Source organism: Lampris incognitus, chromosome 20 (assembly GCF_029633865.1).
Source record: "Lampris incognitus isolate fLamInc1 chromosome 20, fLamInc1.hap2, whole genome shotgun sequence".
In the NCBI taxonomy this organism is placed as follows: Eukaryota; Metazoa; Chordata; class Actinopteri; order Lampriformes; family Lampridae; genus Lampris; species Lampris incognitus.
In genome coordinates, this window is record NC_079230.1 from 13,689,029 (window position 1) to 13,705,991 (window position 16,963).

Consider the following 16,963-nt stretch of genomic DNA (forward strand, 5'->3'; position numbering starts at 1 on the left):
TTTACACAGCGCTCAACGACACTTTACAGAACAGAGAAAATAAGAACAAAGAACAAAGCAACTTTAATATACAAAGATTAAAATATTTGTTAAAACAAGATAATGAAATCCAACCTTCCCTGTGCCTTGTGATGGGATCACTAGGCCGCCGCCCGCCGTTGTGTTGCAGGGCTAGAAGGTGGTGGATGGGCAGCTCTCGTCACGTGATGATGGCACAGCAGCATCTCTGACAAGGCTCGCACGGCACACATCACAGGACAGCTTTCGCTCTATAACTTTTTCAAATAACTGCGTATCGCGCCAATTTTTTGGGAGAAGGGAGAGGTCTTATAAACACACACACTGACTTAATTGCGTCACGTCCTGTGTTGTTTCCTTGGAAAAAAGCTCTGTGCTAATTTCGCGGCGTGTTACTTTGGGCCCGGTTCTCCCCTATCTTCCTGTTGTTAGGATGGATGACATGTGAATAATACAGTCTGTGCTGGGCCACCTGTGTAAAATTCGCTGGTCAATATAATACCAGTAACGTTAATATTGTTTTATTTGTACAATAGCATTCTTTTGTCAGTTGTAAAGTCAGTGTTATGGAATATGACTTATAACGTCTCAGTTCATAGCCGGGTGAACACCGGCACTGAGCATAGCCTAGCTAGCTGGCTACGATTTCGCAGTTGGACATAAATACAGTACAGTAATATTATATTCACAAAATACAACCAATAGTGACGTTCAATCTTACTTGTGAAAAGTAATCCCCCGAGCCCTGTTTTCGACGGTCCGTCGATTGGAGCAGGAATATGCTGAACAGTGTTCTGGCATCGTATTCTGCGTATTCTGCTGCTAGGCAACGCGTAGGATGACCGGTCCAAGATGGCGGCCGTATTTCTCGCGCCCCAACAGCCAATGCGGCGTCTACTCTTTATATGTCTATGGTGTCTGCTGGTGGGAAGCCGGATGTGGGTGTGTGTCCTAGTCGCTGCACTAGCGCCTCCTGTGGTCGGTTGGGGCGCCTGCTCGGGGGGAGGGGGAACTAGGGGGAATAGCGTGATCCTCCCACACGCTACTTCCTCCTGGCGAAACTCGTCGCTGTCAGGTGAAAAGAAGCAGCTGGCGACGCCACGTGGGCCGGAGGAGGCATGTGTCGTAGTCTGCAGCCCTCCCCGGATCAGCAGGGTGGGTGGAGCAGCGACCTGGACGGCTGGGAAGAGTGGGGTAATTGGCCAGGTGCAACGGGGGAGAAAAGGGGGGGGGGTCCAAAACGAAAATTGCCTTGCAACCGCTACAATTTTATGACCTAGCGCGTTTAAATTTGCTAAATGTTATGCATTATGTATTCTATATTACCTCGCTCTGTCTATGATGTTATATTAATCACTTAGATAAGGAACATCCATCCACCCATCCATCCATTTTCCAAACCGCTTATCCTGCTCTCAGGGTCGCGGGGATGCTGGAGCCTAGCCCAGCAGTCACTGGCCTATATAGTGCCAATATATATATATATTTCACACACAAAAAAAACCTTTAACAGGGAGAAAAAACTAGGAAGAAAGCTCAGGGAGAGCAACAGAGGAGGGATCTCTCTCCCAAGACGGACAACGTGCAGTGGACGTTGTGTTTACACAATTTACACAATACAACATTGAAAGAGCATAACACAATTATAATAGAATTATAAAGCATATGAAGAATATGATGAGGAGGATGCCAAGCAGTGTCCAGGTGCCGACCGCCATCGCCATGAAGACCTGACAGGAGGACAGACTACACGTGCACATAGGGGAGACTCGCATCACACAGTTCACGTGCACAGGAGAAGAGACAAGGGGGGGGCAGTCACACAGTGGAGTGAGAGATATAAGATTGAAACAGGATATGCATGTAGAAGATATATATATATATATATATATATATATATTTAAAAATGCAATGAGGAGGATGCCAAGCAGTGTCCAGGTGGCGACCACCATCACCATGGAGACCTGGGAGGAGGACAGATTCCACATGCACTCAGGGGAGACAGTGTGGTCCTCATGCTACACAATACAAATGAAGTGTGGAAACAAAGGCGAACTTTAAAGGAGCAGCCAGGTCCGTTTGCCTTTGTTACCGCACTACCGCATCACACGAGTTGCTCTCTAACCTCCCTGGACATGCTGATGGGGGGCTTGTTCCCGGACTGCTTGTGACGCTGATGGGCTGGGAATACCCACAGCGGTACTAAGTGATGGAGCACCTTCACTGCCTGGCTGCTATATGACCGTTTCAACTCCGTTCATTACCGCAGGCCGCCGTCATGAGTTAACGCGGCACGCATCGACTCATTTTCTAACGCCGTTCAAGCGGATGAGATATATTGTCGTACGCCGACTAGTGGACAACGGTGTTACTGCTTGTGGCGTACGATGAGGTCAACGTTCTGGACCAAATCTTTACCGTATGTCGCTGCGTTGCATTCTGGTCAAATTCTTATCAGAGAGACGTGAAGACAAATTGCAACTTGTCGGTGGTCCTCAGTGACGGCTGACAGTGTGGTGAGTCCGATACAGCCGATCGATCGGAGCATTTGGGCCACTTTCTGCTTTACATTTCCAAGCCTCCACTGAATTGCCCCCACGTTGCATTCTCTTTTTTTTTTTTGCCGTAAAGTGAAACTGACTCTGTTTCCCTAACGAAGTCGGCCTCTGCATGTGAGTCAGATAGGCGAGTCTACCTCTCTGTTTATTCTGGCATCATGCCTGCTGTGGGAAATAACTTGTTTGGGACGTGTGGTGTGCGGCAGATCCGGATCAGACGCCCCTTCTCGTCCTCGTGACGAAGCGCAAGGGAAACCGAAACGAACATGAAAAACAAATTCGGACGCCCTCTAGATAGTCTCCCCTCTCGCGCCTCCGTGGTGGTGTGCACGCAGGTGGTGTAGGGTCCGCTGCACGAGAGTCGGCCAGATGGGCAAAGCAACCAGTATCCTCGCTCAACATGGGTACACCACCCAGGCCACCGCAGACGACGGTGTCGTCGCAAAGTCAAAGGAAGGGGAACTCCGGATGATCAAGATCTGCGAGGTGAGTGGGCGCATCGAGCGGGAGCGGGTATTAGTTAAACCCCTCGTGTGATCGAAATACTCCCCGGATATTCACTCTCACTAGTTTCGGGGACTTTGCCATTCCACGACACTAGCCCGTGTTTTCAGAAGAACAAATACCAGAATATGAATTTGTCTAATAATCATAATCATAATAATAGAGTAGGATGAGCGGTTTGGATAATGGGTGGATGGATAATAATGATAATACATTTTATTTGTGGGCGCCTTTCCGAGCAGGACACCCGACAGAACACAGTTAAAAACAAGCAGCACTGTATCAGACAACATAAAATCAAAACAAAGCAGGTTAGACAAGAAAAGTTAATACAACAGATAAGTATAAAATCATCAAATACCATTATACAAATGATAACGAGTTTTGTTTTTTGTTTTTTTTGTTTGTTGCAGAAACCTGTCTCATCTGTATTTATCCAACTTTTTGTTCCGTAGCTTAACTTTCCCCTAAGCATTTGTAGCAGCATGTATTATAAAATATAAATTCAAATTTCTCATGTGCTTCAGTGGATGGAGAAGTACAGAGAAGGCCAGAAGGAGTTGCATGGTGTCTTTGTAGATTTAGAGAAAGCATACGACAGGATGCTGACAGAGGAGGTGTGGTATTGTATGAGGAAGTCAGGAGTTGCAGAGAAGTATGTAGGCGTGGTGCAGGATATGTAGGAGGGAAGTGTGGCAGTGGGGAGGTGTGCGGTTGGAATGACAGATGGGTTCAAGGTGGAGGTGGCATTACATCAAGGATCGGCCCTGAGCCCTTTCTTGTTTGCAATGGTGATGGTCAGGTTGACGGACAAGTTCAGGCAGGAGTCTCCATGGACGATGATGTTCGCGGATGACATTGTGATCTGTAGTGAGAGTAGGGTGCAGGTGGGGGAGCACCTGGAGAGGTGGAGGTATCCACTGGAGAAAAGAGGAATGAAAGTCAGTAGGAGCAAGATAGAATACCTATGCATGAATGAGAGGGAGGACAGTGGAATGGTGAGGATGCAAGGAGTAGAGTTGACGAAGGTGGATGAGTTTAAATACTTGGGGTCAACTGTCCAAAGTAACAGGGAGTGCAGGAGAAAGGTGAAGAAGAGAGGGCAGGCAGGGTGGAGAAGAGTCAGGACTGCTTTGCGACAGAAGGGTACCAGCAAGAGTTAAAGGGAAGGTTTACAAGATGGTTGTGAGATCCACCAGCTATGTTGTATGGTTTGGAGACAGTGGCACTGACGAAAAGACAGGAGGTGGAGCTGGAGGTGGCAGATTTGAAGATGCTAAGATTTTCACTGGGAGTGATGAAGAAGGACAGGATTAGGAACGATTATATTAGAGGGACCGCTCAAGTTGGACGGTTTGGAGACAAAGCAAGAGAGGCAAGATTGAGATGGTTTGGACATGTGTGGAGGAGAGATGCTGAGTATATTGGGAGAAGGATGCTGAATATGGAGCTGCCAGGGAAGAGGAAAAGAAGAAGGCCAAAGAGGAGGTTTATGGATGTGGTGAGGGAGGACATGCAGGTGGCTGGTGTGACAGAGGAAGACGCAGAAGATGGGAAGAGATGGAAATGGATGAACCGCTTTGGCGACCCCTAAAGGGAGCAGCCAAAAGTAGTAGTTGCAGTAGTTTCTCATGTACTTCAGTACAGAATAATACAGTTCAGAGCAACATTGACCTATTCTGGGCATTGTGTGTGTGTGTGTGTGTGTGTGTGTGTGTGTGTGTGTGTGTGTGTGTGTGTGTGTGTGTGTGTGACCAGACTTGACTTGTATGAGTAAAACAATGTGGCACTTCATTCTTTAAAACTATCACTTGTCTCATTGAACAGGTCTCCAGCAGCAAATGTGAGGAAGTGAAGGCAGAGATCCAAACTCTCATTGGTATAAACCATCCTAATATTGTGAAATACAGAGAAACATTTCAAGGTTCGTCAAGTCAGTTACTGTACTTTGTCTGTTGGTGTGCATTATAAAAAAAAAATCTCAATTTTACTTACAGCGTTAAAATATGAGTCTCATGATCACTGATGGCTTCTGAGGATGGACATGTATGTAACATATCTAGTCAAATTTCAGGGGTTATTGCTTAAATGTTTTACAAACTTTTAAAGACAAAAGACACCGATATCGTAACTCGTCTGACGTCATGATATACAATAGGACGTGTTGTTCAAGGCCCATTCTGGTGACAGGATAACGTTCCATCTATCTGGACTATTAAGTTTTATTGACCGTCAAAATTTGGGATTTTGGGGCATCTGGGTAATGTGGCGATCTATTCCGTTGCTGACCAACATGAGGATCGGTGGTTCGAATCCCCATGTTACCTCCGGCTTGGAGGGTGTCCCTACAGACAGAATTGTCTGTGTCTTTGGGTGGGAAGCCGGATGTGGGTGTGTGCCCTGGTCGCTGCACTAGTGCCTCCTCTGGTCGGTCAGGGCGCCTGTCCGGGAGTGTGTGTGTGTGTGTGTGTGTGTGTGTGTGGGGGGGGGGGGGTTGGGCACTGGAGGGAATAGTGTGATCCTCCCATGCGCTACATCCCCCTGGTGAAACCCCTCACTGTCAGGTGAAAAGAAGCAGCTGGCGACTCCACATGTATCGGAGGAGGCATGTGGTAGTATGCAGCTGTCCCTGGATTGGCAGAGTGGGTGGGGCAGCGACTGGGATGGCTTGGAAGAGTGGTGTAATTGACCAGATACAACTGGGGAGGAAAAAATCCACAAAAAAAATGCTATTTTCTAAAAATGCCCTTCGGTTAAACCAAAGCAGATGGGTGTTGTTTACAAAATACCTAAAATTTGTGACGTCTTTCAAATCCCTTCTCTAACTGTAAACACGTCTCCTTGTGCAACTTGTCAGATGGAGACCATCACTACATAGTGATGGACCACTGTCAGGGTGGAAATCTCGCCGAAAGGATAAAGAAGAGGGGGTCCACACAAAAGTTCCAGGAAGACGAGGTAACTTTAACGTTCAGATGCAGAATACTTTGTGTCCATCTCCAGACAGAAAGGGAAACGATGTAATGTGATGTGGACAATGTGAGCATGCTCAGTGCACACATTCACTGTCAGGGATGTCATCTGCTTTCTCTTTTCCAACCACACCTTATATTCCCAACAAAATTAACCTTTATTGAACTTTGTGCCAAACTCAGTCATTTTATAAGAATGTAAGTCAAATTTTTCAGTCAGCAGGGGCGTCCGGGTGGTGTGGCAGTCTATTCCGTTGCCTACCACCATGGGGATCGCCGGTTCGAATCCCCGTGTTACCTCTGGCTTGGTTAGATGTCCCTACAGACACAATTGGCCGTGTCTGCAGGTGGGAAGCCGGATGTGGGTATGTGTCCTGGTCGGTCGGGGCGCCTGTTCAGGGGGGAGGGGGAACTGGGGGGAATAGCATGATCCTCCCATGCGCTACATCCCCCTGGCGAAACTCCTCACTGTCAGGTGAAAAGAAGCGGCTGGCGACTCCACATGTATCGGAGGAGACATGTGGTAGCCTGCAGCCCTCCCAGGATTGGCAGAGAGGGTGGAGCAGTGACCGGCACAGCTTGGAAGAGTAGGGTAATTGGCCGGATACAATTGGGGAGAAAATTCCGCAAAAAACAAAAGAAAAAAAAATTCAGTCAGCGGTCACCACATTTGCTCCTACTGCTTCATGTATCCAAAGCGACATACATCTGAGAGGTAGTTGGCTTGTACAGCATTAAATGTTATAAGGACTGCATTAATATGGCACTTTTCTGGTCTACCGACCACTCAGCGCTTTACAACTTATGCCTCACATTCACCCATTCATACACATATGGTGGAGGCTGCCATGCAAGGCACCAACCTGCTCATCAGGAGCAATCAGGGGCTCAGTGGACAAGGACACTTAGCTTAAGGACACTTCGACACGCTCTCTGGAGGAGCTGGGGATCGAACCAGCTACCTTCCTATTACTAGGCGACCCACTCTACCTCCTGAGCCATTCTGCCCCATTAGGAGTCCAAGTCCCAACTGGGGTTTGAACCCCCTGATCTCGGGCAGCAAAGCTGACGTTCTTTCCTACTGAGCTATCCAGCTACATTTGCACTGAAATGTTGCCATTTTTCTCTTTGATAGTTAGCATAGTTTTCCTAGCCCAGTCTATTCACACCTATGTTCATTTCAACAGATACTCAACTGGATTGTTCAAATTTGCATGGCTCTGAAGTGTTTGCATGAAGGAAGTCTACATCATGAAAACCTGATGCCCGAGGTAAAACAGTACAACATAGTGCACAGAGAGATGTTTGTCAGTTAATTTGCATTATATGTATTGATATATGTGTGCGCATGTTTATGGTGCCAACATTTACCATTTATCTTTATATGTATTCTCCATAATGATGCCCTAACATTATTATTATAATTATTTTCATTGAGGTTTTGGACAGTAGGATGCTTATTTATTACCATATTCTATATCATTGCAGTTATTTTGTATGAGCATCTTGAGCAAAATGATGATACATGGCATTTTTCCCTTTTCTAATTTTCACAGAGGATACTTCTCAAGGAATTTGAAACGGTTTGCTTGGGAGACCTTGTGAAATTTGTCAGAAGGTACTTATCACCCAACGTGTAATATATGGGTATATATATATATATAAATTTATTTTTTTTTAAATTTATTTATACTTAATTTTGTTACATTCATGAATAATATCTATACTGTGCATATTGAAATGCCTGTGTCCATGTTGTCTTCTCCATCCAACAGAACGGATATCAAATCGAGACCCTCAGAACGAGCCATATGTTACTCAAGCCCCGAGACACTGGCATGTGGAATTTATGATGCCAAAAGGTACCGTTCCAAATCAAGCACCTTTATGAAACAATACACTGTCTCATCACCTGCTTATTTCTAAATTGTAGTTTGTATGCTTTATTGGTGTATATATAAATCACTTCTTCACTTTTTTTTTCTTCTTTTTTTTTTCCAAAAAAGTGATTACTATGCATTGGAAACAGTTATTTTTCCATCCATTGTCACTGAGTATGAAATTTAGTTTCATCATTGAAGGCAATCAGAGTTTGAAAATGTTGATCAAATGCTTTTCATTAATTTAATTTGTAATTATTCATTTGCAGTGACATTTGGTCAGTGGGCTGTGTGCTGTATGAGCTTTGTATGCTGGAATCAGCAGTAAGTGGAATTTATCCATGTTAAGACATTTCTCCCCTGTTTTCCTTCTTGATCTGTAGAGCTGTGGTCATGTTATTAGACAGCGTGATGGACTGTATGAGTGATAGTTGTGCCAGATATATGATGTAGATGGGCATCTGGGTAGTGTGTCGATCTATTCTGTTGCCTACCAACATGGGGATCGCCGGTTCAAATCTTTGTGTTACCTCCAGCTTGGTCGGGCGTCCCTACAGACACAATTGACCGTGTCTGTGGGTGGGAAGCCAGATGTGGGTTTGTGTCCTGGTTGCTGCACTAGCGCCTTCTCTGGTCGGTCGGGGCACCTGTTTGGGACGGGAGGGGGAACTAGGGGGAATAGTGTGATCCTGCCACGCACTACGTCCCCCTGGTGAAACTCTTCACTGTCGGGTGAAAAGAGCGGCTGGCGACTCCACGTGTATCGGAGGAGGCATGTGGTAGTCTGCAGCCCTCCCCGGATCGGCAGAGGGGGTGGAGCAGCGACCGGGATGGCTTGGAAGAGTGGGTAATTTGCCAAGTACAAGTGGGGAGAAAAATAGGGGGAAAAAAAGACATATGATGTACGTAGATACTGACTTGGCTCTCTGCCTCACCTCACTGTGCTGTCTTTAACACATCTCAAACTCTTCCCATCAGTTCACAGCGGAGAATACAGTCAGACTGATCCCAAAAATAGTGAACGGTCCATACCCATCTCTCCCAGGGGATTTCTCACCAGAGCTTTGCCAGCTACTGAATGATATCTTTCAAAAGGAGCCTTTTCTAAGACCTACAGCCACTGAAATCCTGGGGAGACCCTTTATCATCACTTTTCTCTCAAGAAAGGTTTGATGCGTCTTGTCTGTCTTGTCTGTCTTTTTTTTGTATTTGTCTGTGTGTGTGTGTCCACTTTTGTTTACTGACCATTTGCTCTACTTTTCACAGCTCAAATCAACAATTGAGAAACTTCCATCGAGCTTGGTTGAACTTGGGACCTTGGCTGATGGCCTGGAAAAATTGCACCAAGGCACCACTATTGGAAGCCTGACAGGGGGGGTCATCGGGGCAGCTGGGGGTATTACCTCCATAGTGGGCCTCATTTTGTCCCCATTTACTCTGGGTGCCTCTCTGGTGGTTACTGGGGTAGGTATCGGGGTGGCAGTGACCGGTGGGGCCACTGCCGGCATATCAAATATCACCAACATGGTAAACCAGTCCAGTGATCGCCAAGCCATCAGAAGCATTGTTCAGGAATTTGATGAGAGGATGAGCTTTGTGGTGACGTGTCTCCAGGTGATTAATGAGGGCTTGGAAATGCTCAAGCAGCACGGTGACTGTCCTGAATCTGAGGAGGGTAACAACGACTCACTAAAACGGAGTAAATTGTTTGCCAATGTTGGGAAAGGCCTCGGTGGCATTGGGGAGCTGGTGCGACTGATTCAAGTGGTGAGACTGGGCAAGATCGCGGCCCAGACGGCCAAGGTACTCCGTGTGGCTGAAGTGGCAACTGGGGTTCTCGCCACTTTGTTTTTGGCCATCGATGTGTTCTTCATTGCAATGGATGCCAAGGAAATCCATCACATTCGAGAGGCACAGGCAGAAAATGTGACACACGAAGGGAGCACCAGCAGGCTGCAGTTGATGGAAGAAGAGTTTGATGATGAGGGTGCGTCCCACACTGATACAAAAACGGAAAGGATCAAATCCGAGACCATGAAGTTTGTCTACAAAATCAGGCAGACCGTTCAACATCTGCAGGGAGTCGTGAATGAGCTAAATGAAGTCGTCGCACTCATTCCTTGAGTTTAACAATGTTTATGCTTTTATTATATATATATATATATATATATATATATATAAGCGATTACTACTTGTTATTCTGTTGTTGTATTGCTTGATGACAGATCTTTTCGCACAATTTTCTTTCATTGCAATTTCAGTTGTTTTTTTTCAATATATATATATATATATAATCTTAATCTTGTGTAATTTTGCAATCTTTATTTTATCCACACAATAGTCAGTGGTGTATGGACAGATCAAATATGGGACATTAAACCAGCTATCATTAGACTAAAACTAAATCTCTCAGAACTCTTAAAATTTGATTTATTGTTGTGGAGCTCAGTAAAGACTGGGCAATGTGTAATGCATGTCAGTGTTGATTGCTCTGATTATTGTGATTAAATACATTTACTTACAGACTTGTTAAATGTAAATAAAGACATTGAGAATGTCACTATTATGATGTGCAGAGAGCCCAGTATTTGTATTTGTTGAAGCAGCAAAATTATTTGTATTTGTATTCGAATAAAAGTGGAAACAGGTGTAACAATCCTGTTTTTGTTTGTTTCACTTCCATATTAAAGTATTGAAATATTTGTTCTTCAATAAGCTACTATAATAATTATGAACACTTCCATGTAATATTGGATTTATGTTTTTTTTACCCCTTTTTCTCCCCAATTGTACTTGGCCAATTACCCCACTCTTCTGAACCGTCCTGGCCACTGCTCCACCCCCTCTGCCGTCTGGGATGCTATGTCTTGCGAATGTGGACTTCATTGCAGTGATAACATCATGGCTTATAGTGTCACTCAGCTTTGTGATCTCAGGGTATTTGGAGTAGTAGTCTACACACAGTAAGTACTCTGAGCCATTGTAGTGGAAGAGATTCGTTCCTATCTTAGCCCAAGGTCTTCCTGGTAGAGTGTGAGACTAATGGTTCTCTAGGGTTGCTGCTCTTGTTCTCGTTGCAGACAGCACTGAGATACAATGCCCTCTATTTGAGTCGACATACCTGGCCAATAGAGAATGTCCCTGGCTCTTTCCTTGCATCTGATGATTCCCAGGTGTGATTCGTGGATTTTCTCCAACATTTCTTGCCTCAGTTGACTTGGCACTATCAGCTTTGCAGCCTTGAACAGTAAGCCTGATGAATAGCTGATATCTTCATTGAATGACCAGTATGCCTGGATTTCTTTCGCAACAGCTGATCTCTCATTGGGCCATTCTTTCATTGTGGTCTCTCTCAGCAGTTGCATTTCTGGATCTTCCAGTGTTGCTTTCCTGAAAGTTTGTAGTTTTTCTTCTGAGATAGGCAGCTGAGGTGTGATCTGGTTGACCAACTCCTCTCCCAGTAGGTCTTCGCTTTGTTCGTTGAGGTAAGCACGACTCAGTGCATCAGTGATGCGCATCTCTTTGCCTGGCTTATATGAGACTATACCTCTGAAGCCTCAACAGCATCCTCTGAAGCCTTGGCGGGGCTTGGTGAACCGTTTTCTTGAATATGTTCTCAAGTGGTTTGTGATCACTCTCGACGTGTACCTCTCTGCCATATATGTACTGATGGAACTTTTCACATCCATAGATGATGGCTGGCAGTTCCTTTTCAATTCGTGCGTACCTGACAAATCTGGTAGAGCTTGTGACCCATATGCCACAGGTCTCTTGTCTTGAAATATGACTGCACCCATGCCTTCTGAGCTGGCGTCTACTGATAGTCAGCGGCTTGTTCATGTCGTAGAACGTCAGTGTTGGTGCATTTGTTAGGAATCCTTTGAGCTTTTTGAAGCTTTCCTTTTGTTTGTCTTCCCTGTGCCACACTGTGTTGTCCTCTAGCAGCTTTCTGAGTGGAGCACTGACCTCTGATAGGTTAGGAATTAACTTGGCGAGGTATTGGATCATGCCCATGAACCACAACAGTCCTGTTTTGTCTTCAGGTGGAGGATACTGCACCACAGCTTTCACATTTTCTTCATCTGGTTTCAGTCCATCTGCACTCAGTGAGTGACCTACGTATTTTATCTCTGTTGTCCTGATCTTGCATTTCTTTCTGTTTAGTTTGAGATTGTACTTTCTCACTCTCTGCAGTAGGTTGCTGAGTCATTGATCATATTCTTCCACTGTTTCTCCCCAGACTAAGAGATCATCAATGACATTGACCACGCCATTCAGGCCTTCGATCATCTGAGCAACAGCTCTCTGGAACACTTCTGATGCAGATGAGATGCCAAAGGGCAGATGCAAGAACCTGTACCTTCCTATGTGTGTGCTGAAAGTGCAGAGCTTGGCGCTTTTGTCATCTAGCTCTATCTGCCAGAACCCTTGGTTTGCATCGAGGACAGAAAATACCCTTGCTTTTGGCATGTTTGCTACAACCTCTTCCACTGTGAGCAGTGCATAATGCTCACAGTTGATTGCTCTGTTTAGGTCTTGTGGATCTATACATATCCTGATTTTGTTTGGCTTGACCACTGTTACCATGCTACTGACCCAGTCTGTCAGTTCTTGCTGTCTCGCTATCACTCCCATTTGTTCCATCCTGTGGAGTTCTTTGACTATTTTGTCCTTTAGAGCAACTGGGACTTTCCTTGGAGCGTGCACGACCGGTGAGACTGTATTCGACTTTTATGTGGTGTTGTCCTGGAATGCAACCCAAGCCATTGAACAGATCATCAGTCATTCAGAATGTCATCCCCTTTTGTTGTGACTTCGTAGACTCTCTTGATCATGCCTAGTTTTTGACATGCAGTTCGACCCAGTATTGCTGGAGCATCCTCATCAATGATCTGTAACTCAACCTTGTGTCTTTGTCCTTTGGAAACACAGGTGATGGACTTTTGGCCTTGACATCTTGTGGCCAGAATAGGTAAGTAGTTTGCAGGTGGATTGTTTTAACTTTTTTTTCAGTTCAAGTGATTTGAAGAGTTTTGCTGACATGAGGTTGCCTCTGCACCAGTGTCTAGTTTGAATGTCATATCTTTGTTGTTTATATTCAGCTTCTAAGTCCATTTTTCTTTGTCACTATCCATCTCTTTTTTGACTACAGCATTTCTGTTTCAGTTTTCCAGTCATTTCTACCTCTACTGTGCCTATGAACATGCTATCATTTTCCTCATCTTGTTCAACTACGTGCACTTTTTTTTCGGGTGGCTTTGAGTACTTTTGCACATTTTTGCAAAGTGGTTCTTTTTTTTTGACCAGCTTTGCACGTTTGACCATAAGCTGGACATTTTCTTTGTTCGTGTTTGTAACCACATCTGTTGCAGTCTACATCTATTTTTCGTTCATCTTGTGTTTTTGCTTTACTCTTGTCATATTGTAGCGAATTCGGGGGACAACGCAACCACAGGAACTGCCGCGGCCGGGAAGCGAACCTGTATCGCCCGCACCGCAGGAGACATCGCTAACCGCTCGACTAAAGGGTCAGACCCGCGACCCAGCGTGTCTTCTTATCCATGCACGTTACAATATCTTCTCTTATCTTTCACTGCATTTATTTTGTGTACTTCAGCTTCTTCATTGAACACTTTTAGCTGGTTAAAGGAGCTTTCACTGGCGCGACTGACTTCTACGGCTCTGCTCAACGCGAGGTCCGCCTCTCTCAACAACCTAGCACTCAGCTGATCGTCTCTCATACCGCACACTATTCTGAACTCGAATTTCTGGATCCAAACTTTCCAATTCTCGGCCAGATTCCCTTCTGGACTAACTGTGCCATTCCAAGTTTCTGCTGACACCGATATAATATAGTTTTGTAATGACGAGGCATACAGCTAGCTTGCAGGTCAACATGCGTCCCTTTATTGACTGCACGACAGTGTACACTTTACGGCACCCTACGTCATAGATACGGAAACTCAACAGGTACGTCACAGTGACCACCAAAGGTAACCAGTATTTTGCTTTATCGTAAATATTTCTGTGAGGAGATTAGTGCTGAGACGCCCATTATCTGCGCCGGTAAGAGGTGCTTCTAAAAACTTATGGGGGTTAACGTTTGTAGAGAGTGAAACGTCTTCTATCTTAGAAAAGATAGGGACGAGGCACGGTACAGTATTTTGTTTAACAGTGTAAACTACTAATAAGACCCGTTAACGGGTCTGACCCTTTAGCCGAGCGGTGTGTACTGCACCACAAGGCGACATCACTTATTAGTAGTTTACAGTCGTCACCCTCCCCGGAAGCGCGTCCTCGCGCTTTGTTATTCCCGCGCTCCGAAGAGACTTCTGAGGACCTGCACACTTCCGGATCCCACCGCTGCCACCAACGTAAGCGGTTATTTTCTTGCCCGGTGCGGGATTCGATACGGGTTGTACTGCACCACAAGGCAACATCACTAACCGCTCGGCTAGGGGCTAACGTGTCTAGTAGTTTACAACAGTATATGGGGATATATGGTATCGTTTGCACAATACAGTGTCTCGGGGCATGGTACAGTATCAAGAAACAGTAAGAAACGTTTGATACAGTGTCCACCAAGACCTAGCTCAGGTGCGTTAGGCGCCTGTTTAGGTAAACAGGGACAGATACGGTATAGTATCAGGGCGTAATAATACATCCTGATACAGTAGCTAAATCCTACAGGCTGAGGGATAATAAGCTTGTAGATAAAAGCCTGAGCCTGGCTGAGCCCTAACCCCGTCCGCAGTCTTGTCAAACCAACAGAAAGGCCGAGCCGCACTCAAGGTTGACTCTCGCTGAGGGGCGTGTGACCCACGACACCCAATAAGGGAGAGCGCCTGTGGACGCCCCCTTTCTGAAGCCTGGAGAAAAACCGAGGAAAGGCGACAAGGTTATCCGAGCCAACCCGATAAGCCTGTGTGACCCACGGAAACTCCGGGACGGAGCCGGCGCCTGACCTCTAAGGAAAAACAAAACAAAAAACGTTTCTCCGCAAGACTGTAGGACCTATGAGTCAGGCCCCTTATAGATAACAAACTAGTATAAATGATAAAAGGAGAGGAGGAGGAAATAACAATAAACGAACAGACAAGATCAGGAGTAAAAACTCTTTGGGGGTCTTTGTAATTGGAGGTGAAGAAGAGAGTGCAGGCAGGATGGAGTGGGTGGAGAAGAGTGTCAGGAGTGATTTGTAACAGAAGGGTACCAGCAAGAGTTGAGGTTTACAAGATGGTAGTGAGACCAGCTGTGTTACTATATGGTTTGGAGACAGTGGCACTGATGAAAAAACAGGAGGCGGAGCTGGAGGTGGCAGAGTTGAAGATGCTAAGATTTTCATTGGGAGTGATGAAGAAGGACAGGATTAGGAATGATTATATTAGAGGGACAGCTCAAGTTGGACGGTTTGGAGACAATGCAAGAGAGGCAAGATTGAGATGGCTTGGACGTGTGTGGAGGAGAGATGCTGGGTATATTGGGAGAAGGATGCTGAGAGGAAGAGGAAGGCCAGAGAGGAGGTTTATGGATGTGGTGAAGGAAGACATGCAGGTGGCAGTTGTGATAGAGGAAGATGCAGAAGACAGGAAGAAATGGCGACCCCTAACGGGAGCAGCCGAAAGTAGTAGTAGTAATAATATGGAGATGAGTGCAAGTTCAGATGGAAGAGTAAAACAGACAAAAAGAGATATAGGAGAATAGATAGCTGAGGGATTAATTGAAGGAAATAAGAGGGAAAAAAGTAATAATAAAAACAAAAGGATTTAAAGACCATTTCTGGAAAGAGCAGTTTTATTTTGACGTGGGATTCTAAGTGATGAAAATAAGCAATCACTGTTACAGAATCTTACTACATTAAGAGGGGTAGCTCAATCTGAACAAGAGTGAGCAAAATTCCCGTGGAGTGCATTATTAAATTAGTTGTGGAAGCCCCATGGGACAGGACCTGTATTAGAGAAAATAATAACAACAGGGTGTGGATCGTTGACGGGAGATATAACTGGAGAAGTATTCTCCTTCCTAAAACAACCAGAAGTTGGCTATGAAGTAAAAAATAGGGGTGAGTGGAGCATTGCAGGTAAATCTAGTTGTGACAGTTACAGTAGAAACATGAACAGTTAATTGACTACGATCTGAAGGGATAATTTGCATATTAAGAGAGTGCCTGCTGTAACAGTAAAATGAATAATAGCTTTATTCAAGATAGAAAACAGAGGAGATGATACAGTGAGACGTGAGAGCCCCTAACAAGGGATAATGGCAACCCCTCGAACAGTAGAAAGCATACTGATGGCGCAACACTCGCTGCTGCAGGATAAGATTAAAAATATAAACAAAAGCTGGCACTGAAGAGCAAGTGGCTCTGCCACTCAGTCGCCAGAGAATGGCACTTTTGATCTAAGCATGTGTGAGGAAATGGAGACGCTGATAAAAAAAAACATAAATCAAAAGAAAAATCTCAGAAGAGAAAATAAAAGACAAGAAGAATTAGAAATATTCATTCATACATTCATCTTCAGCCGTTTTTCCGGGGTAGGGTCACAGTGACAGCAAGCTAAGTAGGGCACTCCAGACGTCCCTCTCCCCAGCAATGCCCTCCAGCTCCTCCTGGAGGATCCCAAGGCATTCCCAGGTCAGACTGGACATGTAGTCCCTCCAGCGAGTTCTGGTTCCACCTCGGGGTCTTCTTCCAGTTGGCCGTGCCCGGAAAACCTCCAAAGAAAGTGCTCAGGAGGCATACTGATCAGATGCTCAAACCACCTCAAGTGGCTCCTTTCGATATGAAGGAGCAGCGGCTCTACTCCAAGCTCCTTCCGGATGTCCTATACATTTTTATTACTTGGGCTCAGCCATAGAGATAGGGTGAAGAGCTCAGACATCCGCAGGGAGCTCGGCCACTGAAGCTGTTGCAGTCAGCTTTGAAGAAAGATGCTCCTGGTGGGGTTTTGCAGTATGTAGCGTCCTTCAAGGACCGGCTGCATGCTGCTTGTGACTTGGCCAGGAGTGACTTGGAAACAGCTAAGGGAAG

At 45.4% G+C, this 16,963-nt stretch overlaps 1 protein-coding gene across 1 annotated transcript; it reads left to right on the plus strand.

Annotated features, from left to right (window-relative positions):
* The first annotated feature begins 2,782 nt into the window (after positions 1-2,782).
* Positions 2,783-10,090, plus strand: LOC130130395 (apolipoprotein L1-like). Its single transcript, XM_056300094.1, has 9 exons — positions 2,783-3,062; positions 4,908-5,004; positions 5,938-6,038; positions 7,240-7,323; positions 7,609-7,670; positions 7,828-7,914; positions 8,202-8,256; positions 8,911-9,099; positions 9,199-10,090. The coding sequence occupies exons 1-9, from the start codon at positions 2,946-2,948 to the stop codon at positions 10,054-10,056; spliced, it is 1,650 nt and encodes a 549-aa protein (XP_056156069.1). The 5' UTR covers positions 2,783-2,945; the 3' UTR covers positions 10,057-10,090.
* The last annotated feature ends 6,873 nt before the right edge of the window (positions 10,091-16,963 follow it).

Coding starts and splice junctions, on each gene's coding strand:
- LOC130130395 (XM_056300094.1), top strand. CDS start 2,946: ATGGGCAAAGCAACCAGTATCCTCGCTCAACATGGGTACACCACCCAG. Junction 7,671..7,827: donor CTTGTGAAATTTGTCAGAAG/GTACTTATCACC, acceptor TCCATCCAACAG/AACGGATATCAAATCGAGAC. Junction 7,915..8,201: donor GGAATTTATGATGCCAAAAG/GTACCGTTCCAA, acceptor ATTCATTTGCAG/TGACATTTGGTCAGTGGGCT.